This window comes from Labeo rohita, chromosome 10 (genome assembly GCF_022985175.1).
Source record: "Labeo rohita strain BAU-BD-2019 chromosome 10, IGBB_LRoh.1.0, whole genome shotgun sequence".
NCBI classification, from domain to species: Eukaryota; Metazoa; Chordata; class Actinopteri; order Cypriniformes; family Cyprinidae; genus Labeo; species Labeo rohita.
In genome coordinates, this window is record NC_066878.1 from 525,062 (window position 1) to 544,802 (window position 19,741).

A 19,741-nucleotide genomic window follows, 5' to 3' on the forward strand; every position below is an offset into this window, starting at 1 on the left:
GCTACATACCTTCATTGCAACTCCCGTCCACGAATACTGTCGAATGCTAAAGTGATTTTCATTGCAAGGACGCTCAGGAACACTCCATTACGTCTTCACTTTCTATCATCCTTGTGTATGTGTAGAAAAGAGCATAACGTAATGGCAAAGCGCGGATCCGCCAATCCTGAAATAGCAAGGCCCGCTGGTATGTATAGCAGCCAATCGGCGTCGCTCTCGCCGGCGAGTGGGCGTGTCTTAGCGGCACGCATGTGTGCAGGCAGCGGGTTGATGCAGCGACACAGTAGTGTGACCCTTAACTGTTTCTCAAGCACATTGTGTAAAACGCTGTTAATTATGTCCAGCTCTAAATTGCATTTCCCTGCCCGTGCTAATTAAATCCACACTCTACGTTTCATTAACAAGGAGACTGTCTTGATGTGAGAATTAGGGGAATTTCTCTGTGTTGAGGTTCGTTTGGCGCAACTAATATACTTACTAAATATATATACATATAACACATAATACTAGAATAAAAGATGACAGTACTTATGTTTTCGCCGGCGGAAAGCGGCCGAGCTGTCTGTTGCTGTGGTTACCTCTTTAGGCAAACGTGAGCGTTTCTTTTCGTGAGTGTTTATGTAGTGTGTTTAACTTTTAATTTAATCTTTTGTGGTTATTGAAACACTGGAGACAGGTAAACGATTATGATACAAACTGGCTAACGTTTGTTCGGTCTACAATCATCACTGGAACCTGCTTGAATGTTAATTTCACAATTATTAATCTTCACAAACCGCTGCTCTTAAAGGAGAAGTTCACTGTCAGAATGAAAATTACCTGATAACTTACTCACCCCCATGTCATTCAAAGTGTTCATGTCTTTCTTTCCTCATTCGCAAAAAATTAAGTTTTTTGAGGAAAACGTTCCAGGATTTGTCTCCATGGGTTGAAGGTCAATTTGCAGTTTCAATCCAACTTCAAAGGGCTTTACACGATCCTAAGGGTCTTGTCTAGCGAAACGATCACTCATTTTCCTAAATAAATAAACATTTATGTACTTTTTAAATTCTCTCTGGGATGCACATGGCGTTTTCACACATTGCGTAATCACGTTCAAAAAGCCACTTTAGTTCTTAGTCTGTGTACTTTGTTAAAATAGGGTGACAAAGTCCATCTTATTTTCTCTTCCAACTTCAAAATCATCCGACATGGTTGTTTCACCTTTTTTTGTAAAGGACGTTTGACTTTCTTTGCACGGCTGCTTTGTAAACACTGGGTCAGTTCTTCCGCCTACATCACACGTACGTGAAGATCGAACTACACTGTAAAAAACAATTTGTTGAGTCAACTTAAAATAATTTGTCCCTGGCTGCCTTAAATTTTTAAGTTCAGTCAACTCAAAGAACCCAGCAGGCACTGGACGTCTATATAACGTCAGGTTGACGTTGGACATGATGTCGGACAGACGTTGCATTTTGGTTGAGAATGAAAATCGCGTTGACGTCAGTATTTGACGTCAATTTGATACTGACTTAATGTTGGATTTTGGTTACACAACCTAAAAACAACAAAATATCAACGTCAGCTGACATTGGTGTTGGACATCAATTTAACGTTGACATTAAACGTTGAATTTACATTGAATTTTGGTCAGCCGATGTCGCAACCGAAATTTAACCAAATATCAGCGTCTTATAACGTTGTGTGCCTGCTGGGAAAGTTTACTCAACTTGAAATGTTAAATTATACTAAGTGACAACTTAGATATTTGATTTGAATCAACTTCAAATTTTAAGGCAGCTGGGTTACTTACCCATCTATTAAGTTTAGCAAACACAAATATCTAAGTTGTTACTTAGTACAACTTAACATTTTAAGTTGACTAAACTTTAGTTGACTGAACTTAAAATCTTAAGGCAGCAGGGTAACAAATTATTTTAAGCTGACTCAACAAATTGTGTTTTTTATTTTTTACAGTGTAGTGCAAGATGAGCATATGTGGTTGAAAAGTATATGAATTTGTATTTTGCTTAGAAAATGACAGATCGCTAGATAAGATGCTTATTCCTCGGCTGGGATCATGTAGAGCCCTTTGAAGCTGCATTTAAACGGCAATTTGGACCTTCAACCCGTTGACCACCACTAGAGTCCATTGTTGATAAAAACAGCACATGCTGGTTAGGTAGGTTTTGAAGCATGGATGCTGGTTTTAGCTGGTTTATGCTGGTCTTTAGCTGGTCATGTGCTGGTCCTAAGCTAGTGAGCTGGTCCTGGAATATTTTCCTTAAAAACCTTAATTTCTTTTCGACTGAAGAAAGACATGAACTTCTTGGATGACGTGGGGGGTGAGTAAATTATCAGGAAATTTTGATTCTGGAAGTGAATACTTTAATAGTCAAACACCATATGTTTCAAAACTCATCTGTCCAGTTATGTTTTAGCATCTCAAGACAAACCATTTGAACTCAGAATGCATTTAAATACATATTTACTAACATAATACAGTAAATAGAGCATGCTTACCAACTTTTCATAATTAAAATAAATTTAATATTTCAGTCGCACTAGTGTTGAGCCTTTCAACGTTGCATTGCAACACGTCACTGTTTTACAATAAAGTGAGAAAGCAGGTCATCTAGTGGCCAGATAAGTGAACGACAATCCATAAAAAATGCTGGCTTAAAAACAACCCAGCGCTGGGACAAACTATTGTTAGAAAAAATTAACATAAAGCTGGCTTAAAATGAACACAAAATAGAAATGGAGAATAAAAATCAGTCACGTAAATACTAGAGGCAGCAGCAATAATCAAAAGGTGAAAATGTACTAATAAACAATTAAAATAAATGTTTATTAATGATTATTTATCCATTTATTAATTTATTGAACATATTGAATATATTAATAAATTGCAATTTATTCAACATATTGAACACATTAATAAATGTTCATTTCCAACCTTTTTTTTTCTTTAAAAGAAAGAAATATAGCCAATAGTTGAGTTAAATAAAGCTACCCAGAAGGTTGGGTTAAACATTTTACCCAACCACTGAGTCAAAACAACCCAATCACTGGGTTTGTCCATATTTCATCCAGCGCTGGGTTGTTTTTAATCAAAACAGTTGAAATCCAAATTAAAGAACCAGATTTCTTCTAGAAGCATCTCAGTCTCTGATTAATTCAAAATGAATTTAATATGTCTAATATAGCAATCCTACTTAAGGCATTCATGTAAAATGCATAAGCACAGGTGTCACTTGTTATGAGTTCAGTGCAAAATGAGTTTAACCTTTCCCATACACAGTACAGTTTTAATGAGAAAATAGCTGGGGGCCATGTGTGATCTTACAGTATGTACAAATGAGTCACATTGTTACAGATGGTACAGTAACCACAGCCAACGGAAAAGAAAATGCAGTGGTTTATATTCACATTCATGCTGTCAACCCTCGGGGGAAAACACAGCCACATGACACACTTAAATTGTACTGTTTCTGACCCATCCCCTTTCTATCTGACTATCTTTCTATCTATCTATCTATCTATCTATCTATCTATCTATCTATCTATCTATCTATCTATCTATCTTTCTATCTATCTTTCTATCTGAAAGAGAGTGATAGAGATATGAAAGCAAAGTTCACACCATGAATATGTGGTATCAGATTACAAGCAAGATTGTTTTGATAAAAGTGAAGGAAGGTAGAACATTTGCCATCTGTCAGAATGAAGTTATGCATCATGCATTTGCCAAAGTAAACAAACCTGAGAAACAAGTGGGGAAGTTTATGAAATATGATTCCATCTGAAGATTTATGACACTAATTCCTAACAGTTCGTTATGTAGGTAGGCTACCTCCAAATTTGAAGCAACCTCGGTGAGAACTAAATAAACTAGTGGGCACTAATTAAAAAACAATATAGCCTACTACTAAAAGACGTTTATGTATGTATGTTCTAAACTTTATTTGCAGTCTTTAAAGATGATTTCTTTTTCTAGGTCCTTTGCATGTTAAAGTAATTCAAACTGTTGTCCAATAGGGGGCGACACTGACCATAAAACATGAACCTGAAGGATGACAAGCTGAAAACAAGCTTTTTACAATTCAAGAGTTCAGATGCAAAAGCCCTAAATCTGACGTATTTCTTTAAAATTAGCATTCCTTTCTGGCTACTTTGTATAGGTTTCCATGTAAGTACTGGTACTTCTGATTGGGCTGAGGCTGGAATTAAGTAGAAGTATTTGATGCATGTATACTATATCTATTATCTAATTTCTGACCGAGATGGCTTTTAGCTGGTTTTGCATCTGAACTCTTCAATTACTGATTAGTCAAAAGTTACCTAAAATAATCACGAACCTTTTTTAAAAAATGTAAATGACAGGATAAAGGATTTTGATAGTCTTAGAGATTGGAGTACAGACCCTTTTTAATGCTTAATTTAACTCTTGAAGCTAAGTATAATGGAAATATGATAGTTTACTATTTTAGTGAGGCTATAAATACCTCAAATATAGCCATATGATATATTTATACTTAATATTTATATTAATATAAAACTAAACTGTACTTTAAAAACTTATTTTTCATTTAACAAAGCTTATCCTTTATTGATATAAACTGAATTTAATTTTCAAGTATTTAAAACTAATTACATTTTAATACACTCATTATATTTTGGACAGTGTGATCATTAGTAAATAAGGCCTGCTGTTAAATGTAGTAATTTGCAAGTGTAAATTCAAACCTTACGTGCATATATTGCATCTGAATAATCAGAATTACACATGTGTATGTTATGAGAAATTTCAAAAATAGCAAGACGAGTCACACCAGTCTAGTTTAGATTTCCCAGAATGTTTCTGGTCTTCCAGGAACACTATAATTTGCATGCAAAGTTTCTTGTGAAAATTCCCTGCAGTCATTATGACTTGGGTTTCATGGCTTGTTTTTATTAAGCCCTTAAAAGGTGAAAAAAAAAAAAAAAAACAGCAGACACTAAAACAGACCCTCAGAGACTTGCAACCAAGGCCATTGAAAAAAAATAAAAATAGCGAACACATGGAACAAATCAACCACTAATTCTCGAACTTACGTCTCAAGACACAGTTCACTTTACAAAGGACAATGAACCGTCGTCAATCATACGGTGCATCTCCACAGACAAGACGGCTCAAGATGCTGTTTCCTGTCAATGTGCAGTTAAGGAGTGGAACGCATCAAAGGTCATTGCCTTTTTCAGGGTTATTTAAACAAATCAACTAATCCAAGCCTACTACATATGAGAGTTTAATCCCACACCAGATTCAAAAAATAATTTATAATATTTTAATTAAAAGTCTGTGTAAAGCAATATTAAATAAGCCTGTGTGCTCTGAGTTTGTCACACCACATAAAAAAGTTTTATTAACAACCCAGACAAATATGAATGATTTAAAAACGCCAAGTAAATAAAATAAATTAGCAAGATATGGGGGCGTATCCGCTGTCGGCTCCGAAACCACGCCCATTGGCGGAAAAGCTCCGGCCTCAACTGTCAAAATACCGCCAAACAGGGACTACAACATCAATGGATGACGGACTTGTTTTGTAAAAGATCGCAACCAGGTAATATGCATTTACGTGATGATTGAATAGGGCATAGCTAACAAACAAACTGTAAGCTGTAGCAGCTAACGGCAATGACAGTAACACAAAAATGGTGAAAAACTCCACAGTTCAGTACTACAAAGTTCAGCCTTTGTAACGGATTTTAAACTACCTCTCTATAAATTCGAACTGCTGTTAATCTGTTTAACTATCCATCTTTTTTTCCGTAAAGGCCCGTTCACACCAAAAACGATAACGGTAATGATAATGTTCTAAAAATTTAAGAGAATAACAGAGTTCACACCATGACGATAACGATAACGATACAACGATATGCTGGGATCACTTACAGAACTTTTTTTTTATTACAGCTGTTGAATGTTAAAACGCTGACAGCTAATCAGACTTCATTCAAATTAAAGGGCTTGCGCATTTGAATTAGCAGGCGACATTGGTAAACAGACATTGCACAGCAAACAGAAACATAAAAACACAAAACTACCTCAGGAATTCAGCTCTAGTTTGAACTATATGTTCATGTTCACACAGCAACAGAAAACGGTTGTCAATACCGTATTTGAGTCCTTAATACGGTTACGTTCACACACAGTGCGGTTATTTACGGGTGTGACAACCGTATTCTAAAACCAAACTCACACCTGTAAATTTTCAGGACAACCGCATTCTTGGCTGGTCTTACCTGGTTTAAGCTGGTTTTAGCTGGACTCCAAGCCTGGCTAGACTGGTTTTAGCTGGTTGTTCCTACTGGTCTCCCAACCTGACCAGCTAAGACCAGCCTGGCCAGCTGGGAAGTTGCCAAAACCCCTCTAAAACCAGCATGCTGACCAGCTAAGACCAGGCTGGATTACTGTTTTGTTTTGTTTTTTCAGCAGGAACGCGCTGTGTGAACGGAACAAGATTGGACAACTAGTTGTCCATCATGTCATTCAGTGTGAGAGAGCCGCTCTGCCCCACAAACACACGTCTACTGTGTGCTGCATGCTTTAATTTGTGGTTTCAGTAACTTGCAGCGACGAAGAAATGAACTGCGTATGATCTGAAAGTTTTATATCCAGTATCCACTGGAGCCACTTCTCCCGTCAGTTTTGTATTCTTATGCGCGACTCAAATGCTCTGCTGTTCACTGAAGTATAAAAGCTGCTGTTGGTTAATGATGATTTGATGGATGAACTCACGGCTCGATTGGACTCTTGTTGTGTCAGAAAGTGGTATTACTTGTTTTATGGACGTCGTCATCTTTGATATTGCTTTGGTCACTGTTGCTATGGTTACTCGTAAGAAATACGGGCTTGACTCCTCTTGCACGTTCATACAGACAGTATTTGAAAAGTGACTGTAAGCTGTTGTGTGACCTTCAAAACAAGAATATAATTATTCCCAATTTTGCTATTTAACATTGTTCTGTTGGGAGCTACATGAATAAAACAATTCTATACAGCAGTATAAGAAGAAGAAGTCACTGAGTGTATGTTTTCTTAAAATAAGAAGATAATGAGAATGCTACATTAGCGAATTAGAGCTCTGTATGTGGTGTGGAGATCCAGCGGCTGCCTGTGAAAGCTGGCAGCTGTTGAAATGACTTATGGAGTCTCATTAAGAAAGTGCTGTCTGCTAACATAGAGCACTGTTCTCATTAAGCAAACAGAGACACTGAGAAACCCTCAGTATTGATCGCACCAGGATGAGAAATGAAGAGAGGAAGAAAACCTTATCAAAACGAGCCTTTCGTTTTGTACAGGACAGCATTACAGCCTGGAAAGGATATACTCGCTAGCTAAAATACTGTGGCCATGTTTTTGAATCTAAACACACCATATATGGAAAATACCATCATATGTGAGTATGGAAGTCATTAAATACCACAGCGTTACCTTTTTTGGAAAAGACTCCCACAACCAATTCATCAAGTTAGAAAGTTTAATTATACATCCCAGTACTTAGTGACAGCACTGCTGACTCCTGTAATTACTTACTGTACATGAATTCTGGGAAACAAATTAGAGAAAAACACATCTGGCAGGTAAAAAGCAGGATAGATCCAGTTCTGAAAAGCACGCTGTCAAATGCAGCTCCTTAAAAAAGGAGCTGTCATCTCACAAACACAATGATGTCCAGTCTTTTTACAAACAGAGTTTATTTCACACAGCAAGAACAATCATTCATTAGTGTTTATAATAAAACAGAAATGAAAAGAACATCCAGGTGCTCGAAGCTGTTTGTGACATTAATACTAAAACTGAACACATTATTTTTTAACTACTATAAAAACAGGACAAAAAAACGACTGGGGATGACCAGGCAACTAGAAAAGCCTGTCATGTAAAGTGCAAATCAGACACGCGTCTGTAAAGGAAAAACCACCTGTGGAGCAAAGGGCATCATAAAACAACTCAAAAGGTCACATTTACTGTCAAACACTCATGCGTTCGCACACACACAGCATTAATAATTAATAAAAGAACTCTGTTACATCAAATTTGTTTAAAAAATAGAAAATATTGACATGAATTAAACTACATTTTTCTATAAAAACACTGACATGGTTTTTGTCAAACAATAAAACGTTGCCAGGTGTTTTATGTGTCCAATAATATCATCCCTTGTTGCAAACTAGAGGCGATTTAATGATAAATAATCATGTCGGCCGTGTGGCATTGTTAGTCTCTCTGCCGCCTGTGTGTCCTGTTTAATGAGCTCTGGCTAAAGCTACATTTGCATCGTAAGCTTCCACAGAAAAACATCACACACATGCACACGCAAACACACAGACATCAGTATCTCTTCTAGCCTGCAGGCACTCCAGCAGCCTTTTTTCTTTCTTCTCTCACCTCTCCTCGCTTTTAGCGCTTGTGTAATTGAGGCGAATCTACCCTGGACGAAAGCTTTCTCATAGGGGAACATTTGGCCGTGGCTGTCACGAGCCAAACGTGAAAGTTTCACATCAGAAGCTGCTGATGTGGGTGGCAAAGACTGGCTTGTGGTAATTGTTTTATGCCAGGTCAGTTGGCATTTGACCCTAAATTTAAGTTTACCATCGCAAGCAACAGATTCACTGGTGCTTGGACTAAAGAGTAAAGTTTGTAGGAGTTAGGAACAGATCCTGATCCTTCTTCCCCCTTCCATTCTTTTGAAATCCCACCTCCAGGCACCAACTTTACATAACCATTTCAATGGGGTGCTTAATGGTTTTACAATGTTGATACACTGGACTTTTGTTTTGGAGTGTTAGAATAACAAAAGAGCAATACCAAACCACAAGGAACAGCTGAGTCCATCACCTTTCACAGTAATGTAATGTATTTTTCTCTTCTACACTCCAGGGCTCCAGTGCCAGATGGTCTTCCAGCTCATCCTCTTCGTCGTCCTCGTCTTCCTCCTCAAACACACTGATCTCCTCGGTAGAAGTCTCTAGGCAGTAGCTGCTGCCTTGACCCTCGCTGTATTCGTAGATGGTGGGTAGGCTGCTTCTCATTCCAAAGCGTTTGCGTAGGGCGACCAGCAACGGCTGAGGCACAGTAAAGATGTCCACATTGTTGCCCAGGTCCACCCAGGCCAAACTGGGAAACTTTTTGGGGTCCTTAACCACCTCTATCAGGTCTTTAAGGATAGCTACGGTCAGCCGGTTACCGTTGATTGCAAGTGTGGTGAGTTTGGGTAGCACTCCTAAGAATGGTAAAAGAAGTCGCAAGCTGTCATCTTGGAGCTCTGTGAAGCTGATGTCCACTGCCGTCACAGATGAACCATTGTTCTGAAGGTAATACGCCACACGATGTAGATCACGGCCAGAGAGAGGGATACCAGACAGATCTACGGTATCATTTGTTAATTTCTTTTTCAGTGTAGTTTTAAGGCTGCGAAAGAAGAAAAAAACAGTGTTAGCATTACAATGTTTATAATTTTATCATGTCATGATATAAAAAATAAACATTATTACAGAATAGTGTGGTAATTTGAGAGAGCAATTTAGAGTAATTGTAAATGCCAATGCAACGCAATGTTTTTTTGTTTGCATTTTTTCAGTTTCAGATTACATTTAAGATGAGTTTTTCGTTTAAAACACTGGTGGGCCAACTGTGAGGGAGTATAGCATAAGTGACTACAGTCACATGCAGTCCAGGGTACATAATCCAACGTAAGCTGCTTTTTAAGGCCTAGTCTTTCAAGAGTTCTGGAACAGACCTATAAAGTTACAGTGAGACAACCTCTCAAATAAATAAACAAACATACCTTAAGCATTGGTGATTGAAAAGAAACTTTTAAGAATAGATATCATGCTCTCTAAAGCAGGCCTGTAAAATCCCAGAGAGGCATTACAAAAACACTCTCAACACGCATTTATGCTTTTGTGGTAGAATGCTTTGCCTGCCACATGTGAGGCCCAGGTCTGGGTCCTGGTCAATGCAAAGTTTACTTTTAAGGATGAATTTCACACTTTCTACAGGCCTGTAAAATCCAGGTGATGCAACACACACAAAAAAAAGTTGCAACAAGCATTGGTGGTTCAGTGGTAGAATTCTCGCCTGCCACGCGGGAGGCCCGGGTTCGATTCCCGGCCAATGCAAAAGAGCCTTTTAAAGACAAAATACAAACTCTCTACAACAGACCTGTAAAATCCGGGTGATGCAACACACACAAAAAAGTTGCAACATGCATTGGTGGTTCAGTGGTAGAATTCTCGCCTGCCACGCGGGAGGCCCGGGTTCGATTCCCGGCCAATGCAAAAGAGCCTTTTAAAGACAAAATACACGCTTTCAAAACAGGCTTGTAATATCCCAGGGAGGAAAGACACGCTCAAAAAAAAACCCTCAACAAGCATTGGTGGTTCAGTGGTAGAATTCTCGCCTGCCACGCGGGAGGCCCGGGTTCGATTCCCGGCCAATGCAAAAGAGCCTTTTAAAGACAAAATACAAACTCTCTACAACAGACCTGTAAAATCCGGGTGATGCAACACACACAAAAAAGTTGTACCATGCATTGGTGGTTCAGTGGTAGAATTCTCGCCTGCCACGCGGGAGGCCCGGGTTCGATTCCCGGCCAATGCAAAAGATGCCTTTTAAAGACAAAATACACGTTTTCAAAACAGGCTTGTAATATCCCAGGGAGGAAAGACACGCTCAAAAAAAACCCGTCAACAAGCATTGGTGGTTCAGTGGTAGAATTCTCGCCTGCCACGCGGGAGGCCCGGGTTCGATTCCCGGCCAATGCAAAAGATGCCTTTTAAAGACAAAATACACGCTTTCAAAACAGGCTTGTAATATCCCAGGGAGGAAAGACACGGTCAAAAAAAAACCCTCAACAAGCATTGGTGGTTCAGTGGTAGAATTCTCGCCTGCCACGCGGGATGCCCGGGTTCGATTCCCGGCCAATGCAAAAGATGCCTTTTAAAGACAAAATACACGCTTTCAAAACAGGCTTGTAATATCCCAGGGATGAAAGACACGCTCAAAAAAAAACCCTTAACAAGCATTGGTGGTTCAGTGGTAGAATTCTCGCCTGCCACGCGGGGGCAGGTCGTGTATAGTTGGAACTCAGTGACAGCCAATGACATTGAAGCATTTCAGCAGCTGGCCAAATGATGTCACAGCCAATCAGGTTTTTTCATGCATTTATTTGGACCGGGGTTCGAATCCCACTCAAGCAGGTCTAAACCACTGTTTCACACAGATTTGTGCTTTTAATAAAACAAAATTATAAAACTTAAGAATATATTACACCTGCAAAGTATTTTACATTTGTGTCTTGCCTTTTTGGATTATAAAGCAAGGTATTATGAATAAATGATTAGTATTAAATAAATATGGTAAAAAATAGTTTCATGGTAATATAAAAAAATGAATGGTTATATTAAATATTGAATAGCTTTTAAAATGTTAATAAGAGGCATTTAAATTTCACTCAAACTGAGTAATATTCAAATATTGAATGAAAATAGACTGACGGAATAATTTAAGCCACACTTAATTAGTTAAATGACCAATTAGGTGTTTCCAAAACCATGTAAACTGTGAAATTTTAGTCCTATAAAATAGAACACAGCACTCATGAAGCAAATTTTAATTTTCAGTAGTTTTTATTAAATGCTTTAAGCACTTTTTAAGGTTAGTAAATATTTATCTAAAACATAATTCTGACAATAAATGCATATTACAATCTCACACTGAATAATAAATACAAATATACAGTATATACATGAGTTATTTCTAAGGGGCAAAAGATCAAGAAATATAATTTATGTCTTTTATTCTGCCACACATCTCTGTCTTTCCATCTCGTAAAATGCAGACTCTTTAAACTGTTTCCAGGTCATCTCCTTCTGCATGCTCTCAGGTTGGTAAATGAAGGGCAACAGACATAGTTCAGTAGAGGAATTGTGGACCATTGCTGTATACTCATTAGAATGTCTTTCTTTTCTTGCTGTTTATTAAGCTCCAGCATTTGTGGTCCAGTACAAACACCCTGCCACCAGTCTTCACAGGCCCAGTGCAGGTGCTCGCAGGAGGCCAGCATTGGCAGAGGTGGCGTATACACTACCAGTCAAAAGTTTTTGAACACTAAAATTATTATTATTATTATTTTTAAAGAAATCTCTTCTGCTCACCAAGCCTGCATTTATTTGATCCAAAATACAGCAAAAGCAGGAACATTCAGAAATATCTTTACTATTTAAAATAACTGCTTTTTATTTGAATATATTTTAAAGTGAAATTTATTCCTGTGAATAATCAAAGCAGAATTTTCAGCTTCATTACTTCAGTCTTCAGTGTCACATGATCCTTCAGAAATAACATATGCTGATTTGCTGCTCAAGAAACTTATTATTATTATTATTATTTTAAACAGTTGAGTACATTTTTTCAAGGATTCTTTGATGAATAGAAAGATCCAGATATTTATTTATTTATTTATTTATTTAACTTTTATTTATCAAAAATGCTGATCAACATATTTATAATTAGGGCTGCACAATTAATTGGATTTCTAATCATGATTATAGTTACAGATGCCACAATTATGTAATTGTTCAAAACGCACAATTACCAAAAATAATAATAAAAAAAAAAAAAAAATCCACTATTCTACTTTAAGATGTGTGTGTGTGAGAGAGTGTGTGTGTGTATTTTTACTACAGGTTATCTTAATTTTTCAATTTTTACTTTTTTTTTTTTTTTTTTTTTTGAAAGAAACTATATATAAATAAAAATGTGTAATGCAGTTGCTTAAAAAAATGGTATAAAGCTATTCCAAACATTACTAAATGAAAATTGTGATAATCTTAATTAATAATGGCAAATACAGTTTCAAGGGAATAATTGACAATTATGATTTTTTTCATAATTGCCGATCCCAATTTATAATGTTCTATTTAGATACTGTTCTTTTGAACTTTCTCTTCATCAAAGAAAACAGAAAAAAATGCTACTCAGCTGTTTATAATAATAATAATAATAATAATATTATTATTATTATTATTATTATTATTATTATTATTATAAATGTTTCTCAAGCAGAAAATCAGCATATTGGAATTATTTCTATCATGTGACACTGAAGACTGGAGTAATGATGCTGAAAATGCAGCTTTGAAATCACAGGAACAAAATACAATTTCAAAATAGATTCATATGGAAAGGAGTTATTTTAAATAGTAAAAATATTTCAATATTTTGATGTTTTTGCTGTATCAAATAAATGCAGGCTTGGTGAGCAGAAGAAACTTCTTTAAAAAAAAACAAAAAATCTTACTGTCCAAAACCTTTTAAATGGCAGTCTATGTAGTTCCTACATAGAGGGAAAAAAAGATTTAATTATTTTCTGCATTCTGAAAATTTCTAACAACATTTGCATGTTCATCAAAAATTTACCTGTTGCTGAATAATGCTCCACATGGGAACCACAAGATGAGAACAGCGAGGGCAGTGGTGTCTGTTGAACAAGTTGAACATTTAATTTTATTTGTAAGGTAACAGTGTTTCTGCAGGATTTATGAAGGTAAATTTAAGACTTTTTTGAGACCAAGTAAAACAAATTTGAGGAACAAATGAGGAAAAACACAAATATGTTACTTAAATGTAAATGCCTAGAGAGTATTAACTTCAGTTTAAAAATACAACTTCCAAAATATATTCATATTTTTTTAATTCATTTACAAAAAAATAAATAAATAAATAAATAAATAAATAAAAATAAAAATCACTGAAACACTCTGATCCCAAACACCAGAATATGGAAATATCTTTTACTGTAGCTTCTTTTCCAGTGCAAATGCCTTACGATTCTTAAATCAAGATGCATTTACAGGAGATACAAAATGACATGAAATACAGTCTTGTTTGCAGTAAGTTTATGATTAAGAGAAGAACTAATCTCTGCCACTTGGCCAAAAGTCACCTTAATTTAAAACGAAGTTTTGATAACTAATTGGCAAATATTTCTTCTTGTTTTAAGTATGGACTCATTTAATTTTATTACATTTGTCAATACTTTTTACATTTGCTATATATCTGATATATAAAAAAAAGTATCTTGACTGAAATATGATTTGATATTTGTATTGGAAAACAAGACAAAATTCAGAGGAAGAGATTACTTTCTGCTCTGATTTAAGTCTATTTTAAGGCATTAATTAATTTTGAAAAAAAAAAAAAAAAAAAAAAAAAAAAAAAAAAAAAAAGGAAAAACCCTAGAAAAAGGAATTTTGTGCATGATGTTGTTAATGTGTCAAAATATTTACCTGTATCTGTCTGAGGATCTGCATGGGTACCATAAAAAGATGAGGGCACAAGCAGTGTAGAAATAGTGGTCTCTACAAGAACAACAAAATAACATTACAAAAAAGCAATAATTCTATTACACACACATATAAACATTCATTCATTTATTTATTTATTTATATATATATATATATATATATATATATATATATAACAACAGTGAAGGTAAACTTACTAACTTAGTAGTAATCCTGCTGTTTTTGGCAGATTGATTTTCATTTACAATTTAATACTGAACATATATAAATATATAATGTCCAATACGGTAACAACAATGGTAAATGTATTGTTGTGATTCTAGTACTAAAAACCCATAGCTAAATTAGGGTTACTATAGAAAACCATGGTTTGAAAACATTTTTAAACTGTGGAATGCATGAAATCTTATTACAAAAATGAAAATAATTGTCACACCCATTCATAATTTAGCTTCTAATCAACAGATGACGTGTTAATGATGACAGACAATACACATAAACGTAACTTACAGCTAAGTTCATTCATAATTTCGGCGTGCAAACAAATTAACCTACGATGAACTATAGTAAACAAACCCCGACAGGGTAAATTTGGAAACGAACAAGTTTACTATTGCAATTTCAGCATTAACGGTAACAAAACGTAAACTGATGTCACATAAAGTATCTTACCTTTGATCGATGCGCTGAGAAGGCGTTGAATTAAACAAACGAGTCAGATCTCCGCTGTGTGTTTTCATTCTCCGAGTCGGGATGAAGATGGCGACTTCAAATTTCCCGGGGTGGCGAAACACGGAAGTGCGCCACAAGGGCGTTAGTGGCCGAAAGTATATTGCATCCGTAGTGTTTTAGCACTACCATTGAAAATGAATGGGAAAATCTCAAAATCCATGTACTGTAGTGTGTTTTCTCAGATAAAGGTCAGAAAGTGCCAGGCAATTTAAATCGGATCTCTGCCAACTGTTTCTAACAGTGATGACCAATGCTGTTTGTGATGTGCAGAGACTGTGCACAGTGCCTGTATTTCCCCCTCTGTCACCGCACATCACCAATCAGCACGTCCTCCGCCTATCCATATATGCAAAGCTGGAGCAACAAAACAGGCCATTCAGTTGAAAGCTTATTTCAAAGCATCGAGTCATGCACAGTGCTGTGGGTTTTGGATTAGATTCCCTCTTGCACTCACAAAAAAGGGAAAGAATCAAGGAAACTGGATATATGGATAGATGGATAGGGTTCAATGAGTCATTGTTCTTGCCCAAAGCGGTCACGTTGACAAGCAAGTCAGGGCTGTCAGAAGAAATGAGTGCACACACCAAAAAAATTTGGAAAACTGTGGCAACTCGGGCTGACGGAGATTTGCAATTGTGTGTGGCTCTGAGGTACTGCTACTGCAGCTCCCGTATATACTTCTCTGCAGATGAAGTAGTGAACGACACGGCAGCCAGGGGGCAAGGTTGTCAATTCCTGAAAATGATTGTAAATCAGCTTGTCTTCCATATTTATGGAAGACACAACAATTCTTTGCACTACAATGACATAAAGTATTCTGAATATATGGGTAGTAATAAAGACTCCTATGCATGAGCAACGGCTCCTTGTGCACTAACTACGCTTTAAATTAGAGAGCTGACAACTGAACGGCAAAGCAGCTCCCTCCTTCAATCACCCTGCAGCACCCCACCCCTCTGCTGCGGGGAAAGTCCATCTGCTTCTCCTCTGCTTGGCATGATAGCATTACATTCAGAGGGGCTTTTGCTGTGACTGCAGGATTTGGACTTCCTACGCCGTGTGCTCTATTGTTCTGAGTTTGGGCTTGTCTGATTGGATTAAGGGCTTTCCTACAGGGGCTGCCTGGCACGCCGCTAGCACTGTTCTGCGTAGGAGCCAGAGGTCCAGCCAAACAAAATGCACGGATCAGCCCTTTTCAAAAACAACACTGTGTGTTGGTGTCATAGTCGTGAGGAAGGGTGCTGAGAGCTCCTGGAGTTGGTGGGATGGGGGTGGAATGGATGGGGTAGGTAGCAGACTGCAATCCAGAATTGGCTGCCCATCTGCAAGGTAACATGGCAGCAGTGCTAATCCAGGTTTAGACTCGATGCATACTTTATCTCAGGGACATTGTTAACATGGTCTCCTGACATTGTTGATCGTCAGGAACAAACCATTTAGCACTGAATTTTGAGTAATGTGGCCTCAGCATGCCTGCCGGGAAGTTTCTAGTATGCCTAGTAAGAGCTTGATTAGCTGGTTTAGGTGTGTCTAATTGAGTATGGAACTCTCAAGAACACCAGCCCTTTAGGACAGAATTTGGGTACCCCTGCCCTAAAGTGTGCAGTGAGTTTGGTAGGGGGTAATTAGGAATGAATGGGGAAAAGTCACATGAGAGGTGGCAGTGCCTCCAGCACAATTTGATTGGATATGACTGGTTATGATCGGCTGTGATTGGTTTATGCGATAAATCCTGTCTCTTGTGTTTGCCAGATTGGGTGGTTTTAAATTAGTCTGGCGTTTTTTTTTTGAACATCTAAATTGTATATACAGTGCTGCCTGAAAGTTTGTGAACCTTTTAGCATTTTCTTTATATCTGCATAAATATGACCAAAAAGTTCATCAGATTTTCACACAAGTTTTGAAACGTGACGAAGACAACCCAATTAAACAAATGAGATGAAAATATATACTTTGTCATTTATTTATTATGAAAAATGATCCAGCGTTAAATATTTGTGAGTTGCAAAAGTATGAATCTCTAGATTAGCAGTTAATTTGAAGGTGAAATTAGAGTCTATCTGTTCTGAAGTGTTTTCACTCAGTTGGATGACAATTAGGTGTCAGTTTATGCCATGTTTTATTTATAGAACAGGGATCTATTAAAGTCTGATCATGTCTGTGAAAGTCAATCATGGCACAAACAAAGGAGATCTCTGAGCACCTCAGAAAAAGAGTTGTTGTTGCTCATTAGGCTGGAAAAGGTTACAAAACCATCTCCGAAGGGTTTGGACTTAACAAATCCACAGTCAGACAGATTGTGTACAAATGGAGGAAATTCTAGACCACAGTTATCCTCCCCAAAAGTGGTCGACCAACAAAGATCACTCCAAAGCAAGATGTATAATAGTTTCCGAGGTTGCAAAGAACCCCAGGATAACTTCTAAGCAACTAAAGGCTTTTCTCACATTGGTTAATGTTGAAGTTCATGAGTCCATCATAAGGAGAACAATGAACAACCATGGTGTGCATGGCAGGGTTGCAAGGAGAAAGCCACAACTCTCCAAAACACTGCTGCCTGTCTGCAGTTTGATAAAGATCATGTGGACAAGTCAGAAGGCTATTGGAGAAATGTTCTGTGGATGGATGAGACCAAAATACAATTTTTAGTTTAAATAAAAAGTGCTATGTTTGGAGAAATAAAAACACTGCATTCCAGCATAAGAAGAACCTTATCCCATCTGTGAAACATGGGCCTGCTTTGCTGCATCTGGGCCAGGACCTTCCATCATTGATGGAACAATAAATTCTGAATTATACCAGCAAATTCTAAAGGAAAATGTCAGGACATCTGTCCATGAACTAAAATCTAAAAGAAGTGGGTCATGCAGCAAGACAACGACCCCAAGCGCACAAGTCATTCTACCAAAAAATGGTTAAACAAGAACAAAGGTAATGTTTTGGAACGGCCGAGTCAAAGTCCAGACCTTAATCCAATTAAAATGTTGTGAAAGGACCTGAAGCAAGCAGTTCTAAGAAGGAAACCCACCAACATCACAGGGTTCAAGTGTTTCTGTACTAAAGAATGGGCTAAAATTCGTTGTGCAGGACTGATCAGCAGTTACAAAAAAGTTACCTGCAGTTATTGCTTCAAAAAAGGGTCACAACTAATACTGAAAGCAAAGATTCACATACTTTTGCACCTCGCAAATATTTAACACTGGATCATTTTGTTCAATAACTAAATGACAAAGTATATATCTTTGTCTTTGTTTGAATGGATTCTCTTTGTCAACTTTAAGGACTCTGATGATGTTTTGTGTTATATTTATGCAGAAATATACAAAATTCTAAACAAAGCAGCACTGTATATATATATATATATATATATATATACAGTTGCATGTACTTTTAATTTTTATTTGTTTGTTCTGAACAGTTAAACTTAGCACTGTTCTTCAGAAAAATCCAGGTCCTGCAGATTCTTCAGTTTCCCAGCATCTTTTGAATATTTTAACCCTTTTCAACAGTGACTGTATGATTCTGAGATCCACCTTTCCAGACTGAGGACAACTGAGGGAATCCAACACAACTATTAAAAAAGGTTCAAACATTCACTGATGCTCTAGAAGAAAACACGATGCATTAAGAGCCGGGGGGTGAAAACTTTTTGAATTTAAAGATCAAGGTAAATTGTCCTTAATTTGTCTTCTGGGAAACATGCAAGTATCGTCTGTTGCTTCTGAAGGGCAGTACTAAATGGGAAAAAAAAAGATATTTGGACATCTTCATCCTGTTCAAAAGTTTACACCCCCCGGCTCTTAATGCATTTTTTCCTATATATATATGTCTAAATGCACTGCAGTATTTCTTCTATTTACCTATTTCCCCCCCATTTAAAATATCTAAAAATCCTACATTAAGGGGAACTTATGACATTTGAAAGGTGATTTCCAGGGTGATATGTATGTTCAGCAGACAAAACCGATCAATGCATTGATTAAATTAACTGTGGAACAATCTAGAATCCATGGAGGAACTGAACAGCCTGCTTAATGAGAGATCTACTGGCTCTAATTGCATTGTACATCCACTCTGCCCTTTGGGATATTGACATGTTTTCGCCAAGAGCTTACATGACCGATCAAATGTAAGCTCAAAAACAGCTAGAGACTACATTGAAACAGGCACAAAAACACAGAACGCTGTTACATATGACACATGCTGACAAATTTTAGTCCAATTAATTACATGACATGAGGATTAAAAAAAAAATCTATTAACCACAGCTGAGAAAAGCCCCCAAAATAAAACAATTTACTAAATTACTAAAACTAATTTCATTCTGATGGCACCCCATATCATTGAACAGACATTACAAAAAGTTAACTACACCACATTAACGTTAAATTGACTGCCCTAGTACTTACATTTCACTATTACACCTTCAACACATAGTTTAATTTGCTAAAGATGCACATTGTGTTTTCTGCAAGGTAAACTGAGGTTGACTGAGCAAACCTGAGATGTACATGCAGGGCTTCAGTAGTGCTTCTCATCACACACTGACTTGTGGGTAAAGTCTTTTCAAAAACCTGTCAGAGCGGATCTACATACCGTGCCACCATGACTCTCAAAATAACGTTGTCAAAACTCTCTTCAGATGATTTCTCTACCAGGCCCTGAC

The 19,741-nt window shown here is 37.0% G+C and overlaps 2 protein-coding genes and 6 non-coding genes across 10 annotated transcripts in view; 6 read left to right on the forward strand and 2 right to left on the reverse strand.

Moving 5' to 3' along the window:
- The window catches only part of rnf34b (ring finger protein 34b), a 48,566-nt gene extending 48,427 nt beyond the window's left edge, over window positions 1–139 (reverse strand). For all 3 annotated transcript variants that reach the window (XR_007828585.1, XR_007828584.1, XM_051121154.1), the window contains exon 1: window positions 10–139. Coding sequence is in view for 1 of the 3 variants with exons in the window: in XM_051121154.1 (XP_050977111.1) it covers window positions 10–15 (6 nt within the window). In the remaining 2 variants the exon portion in view is untranslated. The remainder of the gene's footprint in view (window positions 1–9) is intronic.
- A 7,579-nt stretch (window positions 140–7,718) lies between these two features.
- lrrc75bb (leucine rich repeat containing 75Bb) overlaps window positions 7,719–19,741 on the reverse strand; it is a 47,827-nt gene continuing 35,804 nt past the window's right edge. The window contains exon 4 of the mRNA XM_051121591.1: window positions 7,719–9,445. Within this exon, the coding sequence (XP_050977548.1) occupies window positions 8,869–9,445 (577 nt within the window). The 3' untranslated portion in view covers window positions 7,719–8,868. The remainder of the gene's footprint in view (window positions 9,446–19,741) is intronic.
- On the forward strand, window positions 10,085–10,155 carry trnag-gcc (transfer RNA glycine (anticodon GCC)). The gene has a single exon. It is a non-coding gene; the product is annotated as a tRNA-Gly (tRNA).
- trnag-gcc (transfer RNA glycine (anticodon GCC)) lies at window positions 10,244–10,314 on the forward strand. Its single transcript has one exon. It is a non-coding gene; the product is annotated as a tRNA-Gly (tRNA).
- Window positions 10,407–10,477, forward strand: trnag-gcc (transfer RNA glycine (anticodon GCC)). Its single transcript has one exon. It is a non-coding gene; the product is annotated as a tRNA-Gly (tRNA).
- On the forward strand, window positions 10,566–10,636 carry trnag-gcc (transfer RNA glycine (anticodon GCC)). The gene has a single exon. It is a non-coding gene; the product is annotated as a tRNA-Gly (tRNA).
- trnag-gcc (transfer RNA glycine (anticodon GCC)) lies at window positions 10,730–10,800 on the forward strand. The gene has a single exon. It is a non-coding gene; the product is annotated as a tRNA-Gly (tRNA).
- trnag-gcc (transfer RNA glycine (anticodon GCC)) lies at window positions 10,894–10,964 on the forward strand. Its single transcript has one exon. It is a non-coding gene; the product is annotated as a tRNA-Gly (tRNA).